We start from the raw sequence: 21,653 nt of genomic DNA on the forward strand, positions 1-21,653 counted from the left end.
TGCTTTATAAAGCTGTATTGCTCTACAATATAACACTATTTTGCTCGCGTCTGGCGGAAGAACATTAGCCGGAGCTACTTCTCTCTGTTTACATCTGCGGCGAATCACGCAGGTACTGTGCTATTCTGCAGCGTTGCCGACCTCCCCCAGACTACAATAGTCCGAATATAAACACTTATTATAGGTGTACCGTAGTGATTCAGGATAAGACAAAAACATGGTTTGGAAAATGGTTTCATGATGTAACTGTTACTCGCTCATTATATATTATTCATTTTATGTTGTTGGTGCGATGTTACGAGGACGCTGCTAATAAAGTTTCATACGAATACACAGTGGATTCATGTTTATTATTATATTTACAATATACCACAGTTTTTATGCCAGTCGTATCATTTTATTTTGTTGTATTTATCCGTCACACCTTAAAGCCCGGTCCGTGAAAATATTGTCTGATATTAAACCGGTCCTTGGCGCTAAAAGGGTTGGGGACCGCTGCCTTAAAGCACGACACACAGTAAGATCATCGCTTCAACGGATTTTCCAATTTCCCTGAATGTTTCCCACCATGACATTCCCTTGAGATACTGGTCACTGATTACATCAGTATTTATTACGTATGTATATAGTATGTACCAAGTGTTTGTTTTTTACATAATTACAACATTTGTCTAATGCTTTGTGTTCCTGTCCTTATCAGAAAATTAACAATTTAATGTAATGTAAAATGGGTATTTTAGAGCCTCAGTCATTGTAATGAACATTTTAAATGACAATTAAATCACATAATGAGTTCATTTCCTTTGCATTGTGTGTCATTATGTGTATTATACCATCAACCTGTTATATTCATCCTCTCTTGTTTTCAAATGTAAATTATCACCAGCTGTTCAAACATTTTAGGCCAGGCCTTTCCAGACTGACCCCCTGATGTCATTTTTGCCGGCAACCTTTTGACCATCCCCCCTGCCGACTACCCTCAAATAACGTCCCAAGTCTCCTTATTTCCTCCAGCGTCACACATAACGGTCATGTCGCTGAACAGTAGAAGAAGGAAACACGCATCTCTGTGCTGATATGACTTTGGCTATAGCATTACTCAGCATTTTTGCTTCTCCACTCAAATCTACCAACCTAACCACTTTTAAGAACTCAAGCGGTATGGCTTTGGGTATGTGACGCATTGAGGACGTGCACTACGTGCCTCTTAGGTGAATCCCCTTTTTCTTTCCCTCAATGAGGATGAGAATGAGGAAGAAGTAACACTGAAAATGACAGAGTGGATAGAATGGAAGAAGGAGGTGGGATCTGAAGAGAAGAAGCAAGAAGGAGAGCTGGAGGAGGGGGGCGGCTGTCAGCTGTGCTCTGCATCACAAGCCAGCCCATCAAGCTCAGCCAATAGGTGCAGAGTGAGTGGGCAGGGCTTTAGCCGTGCCTCATCCTAGCCTCCGCTGCATCTCATGCAAGGGCATTACATTGCAGCTTGACTTCCTAGGCCGAAGAAAGTCGGACATTGCCGTAGTGCTGGGAGGGAACACCCCTACGTGCTGGTTTCTCGTTTTACAGTAAACACACGTTGCTTCTGGGCTCATATTGTTTGCCCTCCTGACTGGAAAGGGTCGTAAGGTTTGTCCTTCTCTCTTCTGTTGCGTTTTCACCAACGAGGTGAAGCAGGATGATAGCGGCACAGCTTCTGGCCTACTTCTTCACTGAACTGAAGGATGACCAGGTCAAAAAGGTGAGTTTCATTATTTGCCTTTAAATAGTGCTTAGCAAATGTGGCATTGCGAGCGTTTGTGAGCTTATCCAGACCCATGAAAACAGGTGACACAGGCCTTCATTTTAGATTTGCATCATCTCACGTCCCTCCATCTGCAGCTTCTACGTCACACGACGTGCGAAGGCGAGGATGAGAGGACGAGGTATAGCTACCCTTGTAAATGACGACACAATGTCGTCGCCATAGCTTGTTGGGTTCATGCTGCAATGTCCTTGAAAGCAGGATGTGGGGCATCATGGAGCTGCCATGAGGAGAGGAGCGATTTTTTTAAATGAGTGCGTCTGTGTGTGAACGTGCTTATCTCAGAGTACGTCTCTGAGTTGGGGAAGGTGGTCGTGAGCACCAACACCCCCCTCCCCCGGCAGGAACAGTATCAGGTTTCCATAGCTGACTAACGTGACTTTGCCAGAGTTTTGACCGTGTTTAATGCAACTGTAAAGGAGTAAAGGAGTGTAAACAGAGCAGGACTGCGTGTATGCACATGCCTGTGTGTCTCGCTTTGAGAGTATGCAGTCTTCATATTTTAACTATGTGTTAGCCCATTAAAAAACCTTGATTTTAAAATACCTTTTTTAAATGAGATTACTCAATAGTTTTAACTTAACCAGTACCAAGTACCAAGAAATATTTGATAAATACTCTTAATATAAGCACACACATTAAGATTTTAATACATAAATGGTTTAAATGTAATATTTTAGGAAATTTGATTACAACTGAAAATCCCATTTAAATAATCTGTAATAAAAAAAATACATGAACTAAAAATCCTTATTACCTTATATTGCGCTCAATTATTATATAGTACTAATTTGAAAACATTTGCACAAAATTAATTAACCAGATTTCTTTTGTCTCAAACTTCCTTTTAAATTTAAATTTGCATATGTGCCAGTTACTCTGGCAATGTGCATCAAGAAGTTATTATGGTTTGAATTCAAGTCAGATATTTTATAGGTCTCATTATTAATTTCCACATGAATGTTATTTTAGTATTATTATAATATATTATTATAGTACTTAATTATATTTTAATTAGCTTTTATTTGTATATTTTCATTTTAGTTTTAGTAATTGTATGTGCTTTTGTCATTTTATTAGTTTGTTTTTATATTTTCATTTAGCTTGAATTTGTTTTTATTTATTAAGTAGTAATTCAACTTATTTCAGTTCATTTCTAATTAGATTTTTTTTAATCTAATATTTATGTTTTTCAGCTTTATTTCAATTAACAATTTTTAATAGTTTTAGTTAACAACAACAACAATACTGTTGCACAGAAGCCCAATTCCACTTCAGAGTAAAAAGCAGTAGTTGTATTGTGTAACATGGTTACAATAACAACATGTAAGGCAAATGAAAAGAGTTTTATGACCCATAGATGTCATACATATAATTTGATTATAAAAGTTATTCGTTGCTAATGTGACAGGAAGTTTGTGAATAAGCGGTTAAACAGTGCTGAAGCATAGCATGTATGACATAGCCTTTGCAAACAAATCACACAGACAGAAGAATATGTCAGTGCCCTTAGCATATTTAAAGATAAAGCCATCATTCTCCTCACCCTCATTTAGACAGTTATGGCAGCTTTACCACTGCTCTCATGTATTATGAAGATGTTGGATGTTACTCATGCTGGTTACACAATTACCCATTTTACACACTCTGCTAGTGTTTTTAACAAACCAAATTAAGCAACTTGAAAGAAATACATGTGTGATATTTGTAAAAAAAAAATTACATTTGCTTGCAGTTTGGAAGACTATGCTATGTACAGAACAATATCTGATTGAAAAATTATTTGCATTTAAATGACTAAAAATAAAGTTCACGAATATAATAAATATATAATTAATAATATAATGTAAATATATTTGTGTAGCATAATAAATAAATATATTCTAGTATGCTTATTAATCTGTATATTGAATATTTGCATCATACTTAAAAACAACAAGTTTATCACCAACACCAGCAGGTAAAGAACAACACTTTGCATACTAAAGTAAACCATTTTTCCAGCAATGGCATCAGACACAGATTCCAGCCTAAATCTCTTATATGATCACAATAAAGACTAAATCATGAGTCAGCATATGCAAGAGCAGGTGCTTATGTTTACAGTATTAACTCACTTTTGTTGCATTAGACTTCAGTGAAACATCTTCCCCTAGCCATTTTCCAGATGAATATCATTTGTGTTTATAAATGGTCTTGCCCATAGATTTCTCATATGTCTGCATAGTCTAGGCCGTGGGCCATATATTTGAAGGTCACATTGACCTAACAACTGAGGCAATGACTTGACCACATTCATCATGTTCAACATTACTGATTACTAACAAACACCTGTATGCTTTAGAAATATGGGGGCAAATGCACAATGTAGATTATTGTGTGTCAATTTGTGTAGATTGACAAATACTTGTACGCCATGCGGTTCTCTGACGAGACTCTGCGTGACATCATGGCCCGCTTCCAAAGGGAAATGGAGAACGGACTGGGACGCGACACTAACCCGACAGCTACCATCAAGATGCTGCCCACCTTTGTAAGGTCCATTCCTGATGGATCAGGTGAGCTTATCATTTTTATGGCTGCAAATCGTGTATAAATGCCTTATATAAGTAAAAGACATTTATCTGGTGACAAAATCCTTAAATGATTACAAGAGCTAGCTTTGGAAGTATTCCAGAAAGGAATATCCTGTGTATAGAAATGAGTCTGCAGTTCTGTCCATCAGGGCAAATCAGTCTAAAAAAGAAATATCAGCTTTCTTCATTGTACTTCTTTTAAACGGTCTGACAAAAGAAAGAACAATAAGTAAATTGTTTTCTGAATCAAAATGAGATTCTTAAATTTGAATAAATGCCTTAAGTGAATGCCCTCAGACATACCTTTGCATTTCATAAGGTTACAACCTTAGAAGGTATTTATTAAAGGCTGTTTGTAAACTGAGAAGAAAACTGGTTTAACCAGTATTGCCTTAGGTGTAGATTTACCATAACACAAAAAGTGCTTGCAATCTGAATTTTAATTTTAACTGTTTGTTTGTTTGATCCATTTTTAAAATGCATATTCAGTTCTGCACATTTTATTCATTTCCCAAGAATTTGAATCAAGGCTAAATAATGGTTACATCTGAAACCTTTTAAAGGCATCTGGTTCGATTATTTTAAATGGCTTTTGAAATGATAACATTTACCTGCCACCAAATATATTTACAATGCACATTTTACCAAAGAACAGAATGGGGTGAATCTACTACTGAATGCTCACAATATTGAACCAATTTTCCCCACACCACAACACATGGAAAGCTTCTCTGACATGTGCTCATGCCTTTCTACATGCCCTGCAGCATCCAACCGAACTCATTGGGTTACATCACGGATTATATGAGCTGTAATCCCAGTCAGATTGGCATGTGAAAGTTGACTGATTTTTTTTAGCTTTCCTACTACGATGTGTTCTGCAAGGCATTTTCATTCTAGTTAGGGATGGCAGATTTATTGCTCCTGCGCCATCAAAGTAATTCAAACTTCAAAGCAATTATAACAACATGGACACATCTAATTGATTTTGTGTCCACATAAATAATCCATCACTGTAATATGCAGTATAATAAACACACATTCAATGCAGAATAGCTTGTCAAGAGCAGCTCCCTAGTCCTAAAGTGCTGGACACTAGATCATAAAAAATGCTATATATAGATTCTGACCTATTAACTTCCCAATGACAAAATGCCTGAGTGTGTACAGCAAGTCTGTGCTTCAATATATTAAAATGCCCACAACAAATGGATCAGTTTTTTTTTGGTTGGATGTGATTTTAGATCGTTAGAGATATAATACACTTTACTTTGTTACTTTTTATATTTGTACTCATCTTCACTTAAATGATCAAGTTTTCCATGAATGGTTTTAATATGTTGTTAAACAACATATTAAGTCTACTACAGATCAATTCAGTTATAATAAAAAAATTCAAATACATTTAGGTTGCAGTTTTGCTACCTAGTAACCTGTAATTCCAGTTAACCGACCTTTCAAGTTGATGCTGAGTTTACAGTATTAAAAACCTTCACACTCCCAGACATATCATTTCCAACCTAAAAACAGAAGACAGCAAGAAAAAGAAAGGCATTAGATTTTCAGTGTTGCTTGGTAACAAGCACTGCACATAATATCAACAATCTAGACACGTCGAAGAGCCCCGAGAACCAAAGAAGACCGTTACAGAGTGCATTCTTGACCTAACGCAAACATCTCTTGGCATTACTCTTTCTCTGTTTAATCTATGGCACAAACAGACTTGTTGATAATCACCATTGTACTGCAAACGTTTTCTGAAGAATCTGTTGGGAAGGATTCACTATTTCTCACTGTAAGATTGCTGCCTGTGGTGATATGTCTTTGTCCAGCTAAGGATAAAAACAGCATTCCTGATATAGCCCCCTTTGCCACGACCAAAATAAATGTTAATGGGCAGTACCACTATTAAAAGAATGCTACACTATACCCAGTCAAGTTTCTGCCATGTTGTCATAAGGATAACAGCTGCAGTGTCCTTTAGGTAGCTTAGTAAAGCAATTTCAAGAAGTGGAAGGCTCTAACTAGTTTAATGTTACATACTTTTAAATACATTAAAGGGATAGCTAACCTAAAAATGACAATTCTGTCATCATTTACACACCTCATGCATTGAAGTAAACTTGTGAACACTTGATAGTAAATACTTATAAATTGATGATTTCTTTAATTCACTTACAGAGAAGGGAGATTTCATTGCCCTGGATCTGGGTGGCTCTAATTTCCGTATTCTGCGGGTCAAAGTGTCTCATGAGAAGAAACAGACCGTGCAGATGGAAAGTCAAATATACGAGACTCCAGAGGACATCATCCACGGCAGCGGAACACGGGTACATGACCAGTTCTCTGTCCACCTGAAATCATAAACAACCAGTTTTTGTTGAAAATATGTGTGGAATTAAGTATATAAATTAATATTGAACGCCTTCGGAACAGTCAATATATGTTTAAAAATCAAACATTGTGTGTTTAATATCACGTAGACAGCTTTCTTAATTGTCTCATTATTTCTTGCAGTTGTTTGACCATGTTGCAGAATGTCTTGGAGACTTCATGGAGAAACAAAAAATTAAAGACAAGAAGGTTCCCATGGGTTTCACGTTCTCATTCCCTTGTGCACACACCAAACTGGATGAGGTAACGGTGAAGTAGATTCTATGTGGTTTGCTAAGAAGTTATGCCATTTACATTTTATATTGTTCTAAAACTGTGCGTCACAGATCCAATTTATGCATACAAACTTGACCATATTTTTTACCATTGTATTTTTACAGGCTGTTCTGCTAACATGGACAAAACGCTTTAAGGCCAGTGGGGTTGAGGGAATGGATGTAGTAAAGCTTCTAAAAAAAGCCATCAAAAAACGTGGGGTGAGTCTGAGAAAATAATCCCTTATTTAAGGAATGTTATACAGGTGGATATTCATTTTTGACTTCTTACTGAGGAAGTAAAGGTGTAATGATTCACTTCCAGGACTATGATGCAGATATCATGGCTGTAGTCAATGACACTGTGGGAACTATGATGACCTGTGGCTTTGATGACCAGCGCTGTGAAGTCGGCATTATTATTGGTAAAAACTTTAGCTTAATATCTGTTTGTTTTATATATTTTATCAATGGACATCAAATGAGTTTAAAATCAGAATTGTAAAGCTGTAATGCCCATTTGAATCACATAAATTAACATTTAAATCAATTTCCTCAAAGCAACATTGTAAAATTAACTTCCCTCAGTGTACAGAATACAGATGAATGGTGAATACCACAAATATACTTGATATGCTCAAGTAAAGCTTCTGGATTCTTGAACATCTGCCATGGCATATGCTGCTGTGATCCCTCAGGTACCGGCACTAATGCTTGTTACATGGAGGAGCTCAGACACATTGATCTGGTGGAGGGAGATGAAGGGAGGATGTGTATCAATACTGAATGGGGGGCATTTGGAGACGATGGCACATTGGAGGATATCCGAACTGAGTTTGACAGGGAGATTGATCGCGGGTCCCCCAACCCCGGCAAGCAGTTGTAAGTCACAGAACTTTAAAAGCTCTCAAAAAATCATAAATTATCATAACATTTGAAGAGGTAAAGGTGAGTTTTGGCTGTTTTCAGGTTTGAGAAGATGGTCAGTGGGATGTACATGGGTGAGCTGGTGAGGCTGATTTTGGTCAAGATGGCTAAGGAAGGGCTGCTGTTCGAGGGCCGCATCACCCCAGAGCTGCTTACAAAAGGAAAAATCGAAACCAAGCATGTTTCTGCAATTGAGAAGTGAGCTGTCGTTTGTTTCATTATGGTCATTATTAATTTTAATAATAAAAAAGAGTTCAATTCTGTCATTTCCAGCATTTTAAGGTATATTAAAACATTCTAAAATACAAGGTAATTTGATATTTATCTGTTTAAGTGTTGAGTTTATAAACAACATTTATTTATTTATTTATTTTTAGAAATTATTATCTAACTTTCATTTAAAAAATGTACTTATTTTTTAATTTGAAAAATTTAATCACTGTCACTAGTGGGCTGAAATTAAAGAAATAGTTCACCCCCAAATAGTTCAGGCCATCCACAAGTTTCTTCATCTGAACAGATTTGGAGAAATTTAGCATTACATCACTTCCTCACCAATGGATCATTTGCAGTGAATGGGTGCCATCAGAATGAGAGTCAAAAAAGCTAATAAAAACATCACTGTAATCCACAAGTAATCCACACAGCTCCATCATTTAACAATTCATCAGTTAACGCCTTTGAAAAGCTGTGTTTTTCAGAAACAAATATATTATTAAGGTGTTTTTTTACAGTTTAATTTGTGTTACATGCAGCATTTCACTTCACAAGACATTGATTGATGGACTAGAAACACTTTGTGGATTATTTTGATGTTTTTATCAGCTGTTTGAACTGTCATTCTGACGGCACCCATTCACTGAAGGTGATACAGTGGTGAGCAGTGAGGTATTGCTAAATTTCTCCAAAACTGTTCTAATGAAGAAACAAAATTATCTTGGATGGTCTGAAGGTAAGCACATTTTTCTTTTTTGGGGATGGGGAGGGGTCATATAAATGGTCCTTTGTGGCTAAAAATCATAATATTTTTAACCTTACAACCACATTTTCTTTAGGAGCAAAGAGGGACTTACCAAAGCTGAAGAGATTTTGACACGCTTGGGTGTAGAGCCATCTGAAGATGACTGCATTGCTGTGCAGCATGTTTGCGCTATTGTCTCTTTTCGCTCTGCAAATCTAATTGCTGCTACTCTGGGTGCAATCCTTAAACGTCTTAAGGACAATAAGAACACCCCGCGCCTCCGCACCACAGTGGGCATCGATGGCTCCCTCTACAAGATGCATCCACAGTGAGTATAACATTCAGATCATCAAATCAGACTAAAACGGTACTTATCAGTAATATGATGTACCCAGCATGCTTAGTAAGTCATCACAGAGGGTTTTAGGAACACATCTGCAGGGGCATGGGACCCCCGGGTGAGCGCTGAACCCTCTTGAGGGCTCTTCAGACAAAGGCGAGTTCTATTAATAAACACTGAGTAGGTTGCCACAGGAGCAGCTGCACATCTATTTGTTGTGACACACTACTCACTGACCTTATCTGGACAATAAATTAAATGTTACAAGGTCACAGAGGGATTAGTTGAAAGATTAAAGAAGCAGATCAATAAATTGAAACATCAATTTAAATGCTATTCACGTCACCTATTCACAAGAGTTCACAGGCCTCTTTGAATGTCAGAATAGAGAGGAAGCCTTTAAATAAACCTGAAAGGCATAGTATTACTCAGTGAAATTCTGATTAATCACTCTCTGTGTTCAAAGTGGCCGTTCACACAGAACGCTTTTTCGTAGTTTTCCCTCACCGTTCCTCTCGCGCCGCATATTTAAAAAAAAACGCGGCACTCACGTTAAAATGTAAACAGGTTATGAGCTATTCTCACAGAACGCCTAAACTTCTGACAACCAGTAAACCATTTCACAGTTTTTCAATATTTCAGTAATTACATACTGGAGAAATTAACATTGTGTAACTTACATTTTAGACACATTGTTGGTTATTTCTGTGTATTTGCTCCGCGTATCGTTCCACAAATGGCCGAATCCATGGAACACAAATGTTTCATTCCTGAACGAATCGTTTGAATGGATTCATTGACTCACTCATAAAGAAAGTCACTTGCTGCTGTGTTCCTGAATGAATCATTTTACCCAATATGTAAGATACAGAAAGAGTCGGTCAAAATTCCCCACCAGTAATACACTTTACATTACATTACATTTAGTCATTGAGCAGACGCTTTTATCCAAAGCAACTTACAAATGAGGACAATGGAAGCAATCAAAAACAACAAAAGAGCAATGATATATAAGTGCTATAACAAGTCTCAGTTAGCTTAAACACAGTACACGTAGCAAGGGCTTTTAAACAATAGGCTATAATAAATAAAAAGAAAAGAGATAGAATAGAAAAAGAATAGAGCAAGCTAGTGTTAGAGGTCTTTTTTTATAATTTTATAATAAATAAAAAGAAAATAGAATACAAAAAGATTAGAACGGTAGTTTTTCTTTAAGAATAGAATTAGAATAGTGAGTGCTAAAGGTTAGAGGGTCAAATAAAGATGGAAGATCTGTGTTTTAAGCCGATTCTTGAAGGTGGCTAAGGACTGAGCTGGTCGGATTGAGTTGGGAGGGAGGGAACATTTAATTTACAACCCGAATTCCGGAAAAGTTGGGACGTTTTTTAAATTTTAATAAAATGAAAACTAAAAGACTTTCAAATCACATGAGCCAATATTTTATTCACAATAGAACATAGATAACATAGCAAATGTTTAAACTGAGAAAGTTTACAATTTTATGCACAAAATGAGCTCATTTCAATTTTGATTTCTGCTACAGGTCTCAAAATAGTTGGGACGGGGCATGTTTACCATGGTGTAGCATCTCCTTTTCTTTTCAAAACAGTTTGAAGACGTCTGGGCATTGAGGCTATGAGTTGCTGGAGTTTTGCTGTTGGAATTTGGTCCCATTCTTGCCTTATATAGATTTCCAGCTGCTGAAGAGTTCGTGGTCATCTTTGACGTATTTTTCGTTTAATGATGCGCCAAATGTTCTCTATAGGTGAAAGATCTGGACTGCAGGCAGGCCAGGTTAGCACCCGGACTCTTCTACGACGAAGCCATGCTGTTGTTATAGCTGCAGTATGTGGTTTTGCATTGTCCTGCTGAAAAAAAACAAGGCCTTCCCTGAAATAGACGTTGTTTGGAGGGAAGCATATGTTGCTCTAAAACCTTTATATACCTTTCAGCATTCACAGAGCCTTCCAAAACATGCAAGCTGCCCATACCGTATGCACTTATGCACCCCCATACCATCAGAGATGCTGGCTTTTGAACTGAACGCTGATAACATGCTGGAAGGTCTCCCTCCTCTTTAGCCCGGAGGACACGCCGTCCGTGATTTCCAACAAGAATGTCAAATTTGGACTCGTCTGACCATAAAACACTATTCCACTTTGAAATAGTCCATTTTAAATGAGCCTTGGCCCACAGGACACGACGGCGCTTCTGGACCATGTTCACATATGGCTTCCTTTTTGCATGATAGAGCTTTAGTTGGCATCTGCTGATGGCACGGCGGATTGTGTTTACCGACAGTGGTTTCTGAAAGTATTCCTGGGCCCATTTAGTAATGTCATTGACACAATCATGCAGATGAGTGATGCCGTGTCGTCTGAGAGCCCGAAGACCACGGGCATCCAATAAAGGTCTCCGGCCTTGTCCCTTACGCACAGAGATTTCTCCAGTTTCTCTGAATCTTTTGATGATGTTATGCACTGTAGATGATGAGATTTGCAAAGCCTTTGCAATTTGACATTGAGGAACATTGTTTTTAAAGTTTTCCACAATTTTCTTACGCAGTCTTTCACAGATTGGAGAGCCTCTGCCCATCTTTACTTCTGAGAGACTCTGCTTCTCTAAGACAAAGCTTTTATAGCTAATCATGTTACAGACCTGATATCAATTAACTTAATTAATCACTAGATGTTCTCCCAGCTGAATCTTTTCAAAACTGCTTGCTTTTTTAGCCATTTGTTGCCCCCGTGCCAACTTTTTTGAGACCTGTAGCAGGCATTAAATTTTCAATGAGCTAATTAAGTGGATAAAAGTGTAAAATTTCTCAGTTTAAACATTTGCTATGTTATCTATGTTCTATTGTGAATAAAATATTGGCTCATGTGATTTGAAATTCCTTTAGTTTTCATTTTATTAAAATTTAAAAAACGTCCCAATTTTTCCGGAATTCGGGTTGTAAAAGTCAGTAAAAGTGACTTTGTGCTTCTTTGGGATGGCACAATCAAGCGACGTTCACTTGCAGAACGCAAGCTTCTAGAGGGCACATAAGTCTGAAGTAGGTAAATGGGTGCAGAGCCAGTGGTGGTTTTGTAGGCAAACATCAATGCCTTGAATTTTATGCGAGCAGCTATTGGAAGCCAGTGCATATTGATAAACAGAGGTGTGATGTATATTATTTTCAGTTCAATAAAAATTAATCTTGCTGCCGTGTTCTGGATTAATTGTAAAGGTTTGATAGAACTGGCTGGAAGACACGCATGACACACAGACATTTAAATCCACATCCGTCTGTTTCTTCCAGGTATTCCCGCCGGTTGCACAAAACTGTGCGTCGTCTAGTGCCGGAGTCTGACGTTCGCTTCTTGCTCTCTGAGAGCGGAAGTGGCAAAGGAGCTGCAATGGTCACAGCCTGGGCTTCCCGGTTGGCCGATCAGACACATCAGATTGCCGAGACTCTGGCAGAGTTCTGCCTGACCAAAGAACAACTGCTGGAGGTGAAAAAGAGAATGAAAACTGAGATCCAGAATGGACTGAGCAAGAATACCCAAAGCACAGCCACCGTCAAGATGCTGCCCACCTATGTGCGGAGCACCCCGGATGGAACAGGTGAAAGATCTAAAGCAATACAGTTTATTTTCCTAAAAATAGGCAAGCAAATTACAAGAATTCTAGATATGCAGTGATAACCCAGATATAATCTGCCTTTCCTTCACTGCAAAGAAAAAAAAAACATGCAGTGTCATAATTACATTTATCAAAATGCATTCATGCATCTTGTCTAAAATCCACTTGCTCCTCTGCTACGAGTAAATTAAATTTTCTTTATCCCTGTTGAATTGCATCATAGTATAATCCCAGGCTTACTCAGAACAGACACGTGACATTGTATTTTATCCCTGATGGCGATTTAAGGTTAAGGTTTTTAATATGCAGCTCAGTTAAGAAAAGTGCATGCAGATGTGTTTTCACCATCCAACGAATATCAATATTGAACAAATGTGTTGAGAATTCAAAACCTTCTAACTTCAAAAATATAGCAATACAATGAAACGACGGTACCGTAACTTTATGCTGTCCTCTCGTTCTTATCCTAAATTATAAATTTGGCATTATTAAATACATTTTTGTATGATGCATGATTCATGACTTCTAGGTGTTCCTATATTTTCTCTTTTATATAGAAAATGGTGATTTTTTGGCTCTGGATCTGGGAGGTACAAACTTCAGGGTGCTTTTGGTAAAGATTCGCAGTGGCAAGAAACGAACTGTGGAGATGCACAATAAAATCTATGCCATTCCCATTGAAGTAATGCAAGGAACCGGAGAGGAGGTGTGTGGTCATATTTGCACCTTATTAAAAGACTAGACTTACTCAAAAAGCATCTTTTATATAGTTGTGTGTATCATGTGACACTCAAAACTGCGGTAATTATTATATTATTAGTGTTTGCTATTATTTGCTATTATATTCTTTTAACTGAACTTACTGTAATGCACTTCGGTCAACTTAGTTGTTTTCTTAGGTGCTTTATAAATAAAGTTGGAGTTGGAGTAATGGCTGCAATTTTTAATTTAATTAAACTATTATTTTAAATTGTTATGCTATTTCACAATATTCACATTTTGCTGTTTTTTTTTTCATTAATGCCTACATAATGCTTAATAACAAATTTTTATCTCTAAATAAAGGCAACATTTCATCACTAAATGATATTAATTGCTGTTCCACACCACCCGCAGCTATTTGATCACATTGTGCACTGCATATCTGACTTCCTGGACTATATGGGGATGAAGAACACCCGTCTGCCTCTGGGCTTTACCTTTTCCTTCCCCTGCAGACAAACTAGTCTGGATGCGGTGAGCTGCTTGTTTGCTCTTTCAGTTTCATTTGCTCAACTATTGAATAAAATCCTGATGACTTTTCATGCTTTGATGGATACAGGGAATTCTGGTAAATTGGACAAAGGGCTTTAAAGCCACAGACTGTGAAGGAGAAGATGTTGTCGGCCTCCTGAGAGATGCGATCAAAAGAAGAGAGGTGAGTTATGGCATATTGTATTCATTTTTCAATTCATTTGAGTAATTCATTTTTAAATCTTGATCCACGTGTGATGTTCTTTTGTGTGTGTGTGTGTGTGTGTGTGTGTGTATGGTATATTATGTACAGGAGTTTGATTTGGACGTTGTAGCCATAGTGAATGACACAGTGGGTACAATGATGACCTGTGCATATGAGGAACCCACATGTGAGGTTGGGTTAATTGCAGGTAAATACAATGTATTATCAAATATTATTCAGTATATTAAATGTGACAACAAATAATACAATTGTAACTCTACATTTTAAAGAGTGTTATAAACATTTGAGTTAAGAGAAAATGCTTTGTGTGCTTTTAGGAACGGGTAGCAATGCCTGCTACATGGAGGAAATGCGAAACATTGAGACGGTCGATGGTGTGGAGGGCAGGATGTGTGTGAACATGGAGTGGGGAGCATTTGGAGATAATGGCTGCCTGGATGACATCAGGACTCAGTATGATAATGCTGTGGATGATCTCTCCCTCAATGCCGGCAAACAAAAGTGAGCAGTGTTACCCGGTCGAGTGTGAGGAAAAGAAAACATGTTTTGAAAATAAACTGATCTAACATAAGAAAGCTAATCTGGAAGAATTGGTCAGATAAGGAGCCTACTATTTGTACCATAATTTAAGAATTTAAATGCAGATGCGGTAAATATTTATAGTGTTGCTGCATATTCTTTTAAATTGCAATATTTCACAATAATACTATTTATAGTTTCTGTATTTTTTATTCATTAAATAGATGCATCATTATGGTTTCCATAAAAGACTGCTTTTAAAATAAATAAAAAATTAATCAGCCCATACATTTTGAAAGAAAGTGTACAATATTTAATATTTTTTATAATGTTTTGGCATATTTGAGATCTAAATTTTTATTTTTTTTTATCTTTTAGGTATGAGAAGATGTGCAGTGGCATGTATCTGGGTGAGATTGTACGGAACATCTTGATCGACTTGACAAAGCGTGGCTTCCTCTTCAGAGGACATATCTCTGAGACCCTGAAGACCAGGGGTATCTTCGAAACCAAGTTCCTTTCCCAAATTGAGAGGTACTGCAGCGGTTCCTCAGATTCCATTGCCACATTTCATCATGAAAACCAGACATACTGAAATGCTAAAACCCATTCTGTTTAGAAACATTTCAAACTGCTTAATGGTCATGGCCTGAAATGTCGTTTCTTCCCTTTAGTGACCGTTTGGCGCTACTGCAGGTCAGGTCTATTCTGCAGCATCTGGGCCTGGACAGCACATGTGATGACAGTATCATCGTCAAGGAAGTGTGTGGAGCGGTTTCTCACCGGGCAGCTCAGATCTGTGGAGCAGGAATGGCTGCTGTTGTTGACAAAATCAGAGAGAACCGTGGTCTGGACCATCTGGATATCACCGTTGGTGTGGATGGCACTCTGTATAAGCTCCATCCACAGTAAGTACATGCAGAATGAATGTATTTTTAATAGGTTTTGTGATGTAGGTACAGTACTTATTTCCAATTGATGGGCGTAAATGTGGTACCTGACCTATGCCTCATTCATCTCTTCAGTTTCTCACCAATAATGCATCAGACTGTGAAGGAGCTTGCCCCCAACTGCAACGTCAACTTCCTTCTCTCAGAAGATGGAAGCGGGAAAGGTGCCGCCTTGATCACTGCTGTTGGGTGCCGCCTCCGCCAGCAAGAACAAAAGAGCTGAACCCTGCGCCAAACAAGCCCTCATTTCCTTCTCTGGCTCTCTCAGAGCGTATATTTTTTGTGTGTTATTAGGGGTTGGCCTATGTCGACCCAAACTATATGTTAAACTGTTAAAGAATAATAATAATAAACTGTTGTTCAAGTATTTATAGATGTATATTGGAAAAAAGGAAGAAATGTAAGCACAAAAACAAACATTAAAGTTAAAATATTTGCCCAAGTAAATGGAGATATTATTTATTTTATTTTTATATTTGATGGTAGACGTAACAGGAATGGATACCTGAGGGGAAGAATTTAGTTGCGATTATGGTAAGATAATTCCCATCCTCTGCATATTGTCATTTGTCTGTGGCAGTTTGTGGTGTGAATATTCCACAACATTTGAAGAGCATTCGCTTACCATCACCCTCATTGGTCACGGTTTAAGTGACGACGACATACAAGTTCAGACTCGCAGTCACAGCTGCCTTCCTGTGAAATTCAAGCCTGTTATACTGGTTGCCGTACAAATGAACAAGGACAGGAAAACGATTGCCTTTCATATCCACTTTCTCTAAAATAATATCTGAAATAATAACCCCCTCATTTCTGCAGAATTTAGCAAATTGTATCATGCGTATTGCTTTTGTCAGCTTTTTGCTGTGTGTGTATGCAGATACTCGGGTTATCGGAATTGATTCCCAGTAAATATCCTTCTGTGTGCCCTGGCTGCTTATTTGTGATTGATCCTGTGTAGTTGATGTGAGTGAATCTGTGTAACGTTAGTGGTTCAGAGAGCTTTTGATGAATGCATGCCTTATTTGGTAACCGAGGTCTAACATCCACTGATTTTGTACTATTTCATAGTTGCACAATATAAATAGTTGTTCCTGGAAAAACCTATAGGAAAAAACCATAAAAATATTTTGATCAACTCAATTTGTGTTCTGTGGTGTCCTTTGCGGTTGCCCAAACATCTTAGCATTTTTTGTTTACATTTACATTTTTTTGTTCAGTATTTACATCCTATATGGTAATTGTTTGTGCAGTAAAATAAATTCCACATATACATATATATATATATATATATATATATATATATATATATATATAAACGATCAGTCCACTGAAGGCGAGCGTAGTGATAACCCAAGTGCAGTTTATTGTCAAAGGTGATAATCCACACATCCAGACATGATCCAACCAATAAATAAATAATTGACTCGACGGAAACAGACTTGACTTGAACAGACTTGACTCACCGACAGCAGGTAACATACGTTAATACACGACCAACCACAAGGACAAAAACATCTCGGTTACGTATGTAACCTTAACCTGAATAGGGAACGAGATGCTGCGGTGACGTCACCACTATGGGAACACCTTCGGTGTGACGAATGTCTGAAGCCCTATACCATCCCGCCAATCCTATTGGCCAAATAGCGCTTGGCACCGCCCCACGCATGCGTACGCATATATATCTGGTGCCGCGCGCCATTTCACTCAGATTTCATGACTGAAGAAGAAGAATGCTATCAAGGTATGGCACGGCCAGGACCGCAGCATCTCGTTCCCTATTCAGGGAACCAAGGTTACATACGTAACCGAGATGTTCCCTTTCATAGGTCACTTCAATGCTGCGGTGACGTCACCACTATGGGAACGCTATACCATAACGCCTGACGTACCTGATAGCTGGGATCCAAGGAAGCATCTGCTCAAGCGGAGAGAACCCGGGAGCCAGGGGCCATCCTCACATACAGACTGTAAAACTTGATAAAAGTGCTCGGTGAGGACCAACCTGCCGCAGCACAGATACCATCCATAGAAGATCCACTGAGAAAAGCTTGAGAAGAAGCCACTGCTCTCGTGGAATGAGCTTTAACTCCTAAGGGCGAAGCGAGCCCGCGCGCCTCATAGGCTAAAGATATTGCCTCCACCAGCCAATGGGACATGCGCTGTTTGTAACCGCATGGCCTTTATTCCTTTGTCCAAACAGACAAACAGCTGGTCAGACTCAACCATGGGGCAGTACGATCCACATAAGTCTTTAAGCTCTCACAGGGCAAAGACTTAGATCTCCAGACTCCGCCACAGCAGGGGATAAAGCCTCCAGGAACACCTGCTGATAGTGAAAGGGATTAGATGCAACCTTAGGGACATAATTAGACCTTGGTCGCAACAACACTTTCACAGAGCCCGGTGCAAACTCCATGCACGAGGATGAGACAGAAAGAGCCTGTAAATCCCCAACTCTCTTGAGAGAGGATAAAGCCATAAGAAGAAGTGTCTTAAAAGTCAGGATTTTATCCGGTACAGTTTCCAAGGGCTCAAACGGATGCCCTGATAAACCATGCAACACAATGGATAAATCCAATGAAGGCACTTTCACGGGCGGAAAGGCCTCAGCCGTCGCACACCCTGATGACGGCCCACTGAGGCACCATATATATATTCGTGGTAAGCTGAATGGCTGCCACGTAAACCTTTAGGGTAGCTGGTGTCACTCCATCCGAAAAACGGTCCTGAAGGAACTCCAGTACTGACGCCACTGGGCAGTAAACTGGATCCATATTATGAGTTTCACACCAGGTCGTAAACAGTCTCCACTTGAAAGCATATAAGCGTCTCGTAGAAGCTGCTCTAGAATTCAGTATAGTCTCGGTAGTTTCAGCAGAAAGACCGGGATATATTAACTCACTCCGCTCAGAGGCCACGCCCACAGATTCCATAGATCTGGCCTCGGGTGCCAAATCAGTCCCTGTGCTTGTGATAATAAATCCTGTCTGAGGGGAATCTCCCATGGAGAGCCCGCTAACAGATTGATCAGATCCGCAAACCACAGCTGTGTGTGCCACCGCAGAGCCCCCAGCAGCAGCTGTTCCACCCTGTCCAGCCGTATTCTGCATAATACCGCCGAAATCAGATGGATTGGGGAAACGCATACAAACTGGTCCTGGGCCAGTTGTGGGCTAATGCATCCAAGCCCAGGAGTGCTGGAGGGCATAGGGAGAACCAAAGCGGGCAATGCTTAGTCGTGTTCGACGCAAATAAATCCACTTTCGCTTCTCCGAAAATCTGCCATAGGAGACTCACCATTTGGGGGTGCAATCTCCATTCCGCTTGCTCCAGAGTCTGCCTGGATAGCAAATCCGCTCCGAAGTTCAACGTCCGGGGACATGAACAGCTCGGATCGATAGAAATTTTTTCTGAAACCAAAAGAACATGGCTCGTCAGCCTGCACAGGGGGCGAGAGCATAATCCTCCCTGATGATTCAGGTATGACACAACCGCTGTGTTGTCTGATCTGAGCAGCACATGACGGCCGATCAGCAGATTCGAAAAATACTGGAGAGCCAGAAAAAACCGCCAGTAATTCCAACCTGTTTATGTGCCAACTGCGTTGTGCCGCTGTCCACACTCTGTGGGCTGGGCGCCCTTGACAAACAGCTCCCCAGCCGGTCAAAGACTCATCCGTCGTGACAGTCTCTCGGGAATTCGGTTGACATTCATAGTTTTAGCGCCATCACACACCACCGTGTCACCGGAATCGTCCGATGCGGAAGACAACGGGGTGAAACATTCCGTCTTTTCGTCCACCACTGAAAAGGGCGCATGTGAAGTAATCACAGACGAATTACAGGGAATGCCGTTGCCATAGGACCTAAGTCTGAGGCACAATCTCACTGTCACTGCGCGACCCGCTCTGAAACGCCGCATGCATGATGCAATCGACTGAGCGCGCGGGAGAGAAAGCTTCGCTGTCATCGCGCGAGAGTCCAACTCTAATCCCAGAAGGTTATCCGTTGAGAGGGGATTAAAACACTTCTCTTGGATTTCATGCGTAAGCCCAGGCTGTTAAATGATTCAGCACAAGATCCCCATGAGAGTGTGCTTGAGTCTGCGATTGCGCTAACACCAGCCAATCGCCTAAAATAGTTGATACACGAATGCCCTGGAGCCGCAACGGGGCCAGAGCTCCATCCATGCACTTTGAGAAAGTACTGATACGCTTTGCCCTCTAAAGCGAATCTGAGGAACTTCCTGAGTCTCTTGATGATTTGAATATGAAAATATTCGGTTTCGCACGGTTTCGCCACCGTGGAAATAATTCTGCGGAAAGGAGGCGGGCCTTATTGAAACTGAATGGTGTATCCGTGACAAATTGTGCGTAACACCCATTGAGAAATGTCGGGCAAGAGTTCACACACGGCCCGAGACCATACTAGCGGTCTCAAAATTTCCGCTTCCTGCAACGCTGTCATACATGTTAAAATGTCCGGGCACGAAAAGCTCATGCCGTTCGTGCACAAGGGAAGTGCATGCATAAGAGCCGTTGCGTCTCGTTGTGTATAATCCTGAAACGTGTCCACGGCAGGAATTAGGCCAACAGATTGAACATCGGGCTCTGCCGCTAGCGAAAAGCGGCGGCTGTGCGAGCCGTCATAAATGGGTCGTCTGTGCAGGACCCTTGAATCGCCCCTCGAATTCTGAAAGCTGGATTGCGCAGAGTGTCTGAGGGAACGTTTGGCGTTACAGCTCAATCCAATGCTGCTCGAAGCGCTGTTTGCTGCGAGGCAGTCAATGTAAGAGTGTGGGGACTGCAGTGAGAGGGTTAGATGTGCATTAGCAAACCAACAGCACTCTCTGGTGGAGGGCACAGTCCCTGGCAAACATGAAAGAAAACGCATGCGTCAAACTCGCTGCGTTTCGTTGTGTATAATCCTGAAGCGTATCCACGGCAGGATTTAATCCAACAAGATAAACATCGGGCCACGCCACTAGCGAGAACGCGGCAGCTGTGTGAGCCGTAATACACTGGCCATCTTTGCCAGCTTCCGTGCCATCCCTCAAACTCTGAAGGCTGGATTGTGCAGAGTGTCTGAGGGGGCACTCGAATGATAGCTCAGTTCAATGACGCTCGAGGTGCCTTTGCTGCAAGACAGTCAATGTTAGAGTGTGGGGACTGCAGTGAGAGGGTAGATGTGCATTAGCAGTCCAACAGCACTCTCAGTGGAGGGCACAGTCCCTGGCATTTTAACATGAAGAAAAGCGTGTACGTCAAACTCGCTGCGTTTCGTTGTGTATAATCCTGAAGCGTATCCACGGCAGGATTTAATCCAACAAGATAAACATAGGGCCACGCCGCTAGCGAGAACGCGGTAGCTGTGTGAGCCGTAATCCACCATGCGAGTAGCCACATAAATAGCTCACTGTGGAAGGAGAGGCGCGTTTCTCCTGTCCGCTCGGAGGGAGAGAACCGCGTATGCCGGCCAGAGCCTACTCAGAGTTCGAGGCCGCAGTCGGACAAACATAGTTTGAAGAGCAATTTTGCTGATTAACGCGCTCGAGTGGGGGAGAGCGAACAAGTGGAAACTCCAGTGCATCACTGTATTCATAGTCAAGCCGCACATATCGCCCCTAACCAACACCTCGTGCGGGGCCTCGGCGACCACAGAAGCGAAACGGTGGGGGTTAGACGCGAGGCGACTTAAGAAATACACTCCAGAGCGCGGATACTTTCTTATTATGTATATATATATATATTTTTTTTTTTTTTTTTACTGTAGCCATAGGCTATCAAGGAGAGAACCTGTAGAGAGGCTGCAACGAACCTCTCATAAGTGCCTCCTCGTGATAA

At 40.2% G+C, this 21,653-nt stretch overlaps 1 protein-coding gene across 1 annotated transcript; it reads left to right on the forward strand.

Annotated features, from left to right (window-relative positions):
- Nucleotides 1–1,425: 1,425 nt before the first annotated feature.
- LOC132110739 (hexokinase-1-like) lies at nt 1,426–16,085 on the forward strand. The gene is made up of 18 exons (XM_059517598.1): nt 1,426–1,738; nt 4,197–4,359; nt 6,559–6,707; nt 6,895–7,014; nt 7,152–7,247; nt 7,351–7,450; nt 7,724–7,907; nt 7,995–8,150; nt 9,008–9,241; nt 12,555–12,859; nt 13,435–13,583; nt 13,994–14,113; nt 14,199–14,294; nt 14,424–14,523; nt 14,654–14,837; nt 15,234–15,389; nt 15,530–15,763; nt 15,881–16,085. The coding sequence occupies exons 1-18, from the start codon at nt 1,676–1,678 to the stop codon at nt 16,026–16,028; spliced, it is 2,757 nt and encodes a 918-aa protein (XP_059373581.1). The 5' UTR covers nt 1,426–1,675; the 3' UTR covers nt 16,029–16,085.
- The last annotated feature ends 5,568 nt before the right edge of the window (nt 16,086–21,653 follow it).

This window comes from Carassius carassius, chromosome 30 (genome assembly GCF_963082965.1).
Source record: "Carassius carassius chromosome 30, fCarCar2.1, whole genome shotgun sequence".
Taxonomy (NCBI): domain Eukaryota; kingdom Metazoa; phylum Chordata; class Actinopteri; order Cypriniformes; family Cyprinidae; genus Carassius; species Carassius carassius.

Bases quoted from the DNA above. Each gene is read 5' to 3' on its own strand.
- LOC132110739 (XM_059517598.1), top strand. From the start codon at position 1,676: ATGATAGCGGCACAGCTTCTGGCCTACTTCTTCACTGAACTGAAGGAT. The intron at 14,114-14,198 runs GTGAGCTGCTTG...TGATGGATACAG, and splicing joins GACAAACTAGTCTGGATGCG to GGAATTCTGGTAAATTGGAC. The intron at 14,524-14,653 runs GTAAATACAATG...GTGTGCTTTTAG, and splicing joins TGAGGTTGGGTTAATTGCAG to GAACGGGTAGCAATGCCTGC.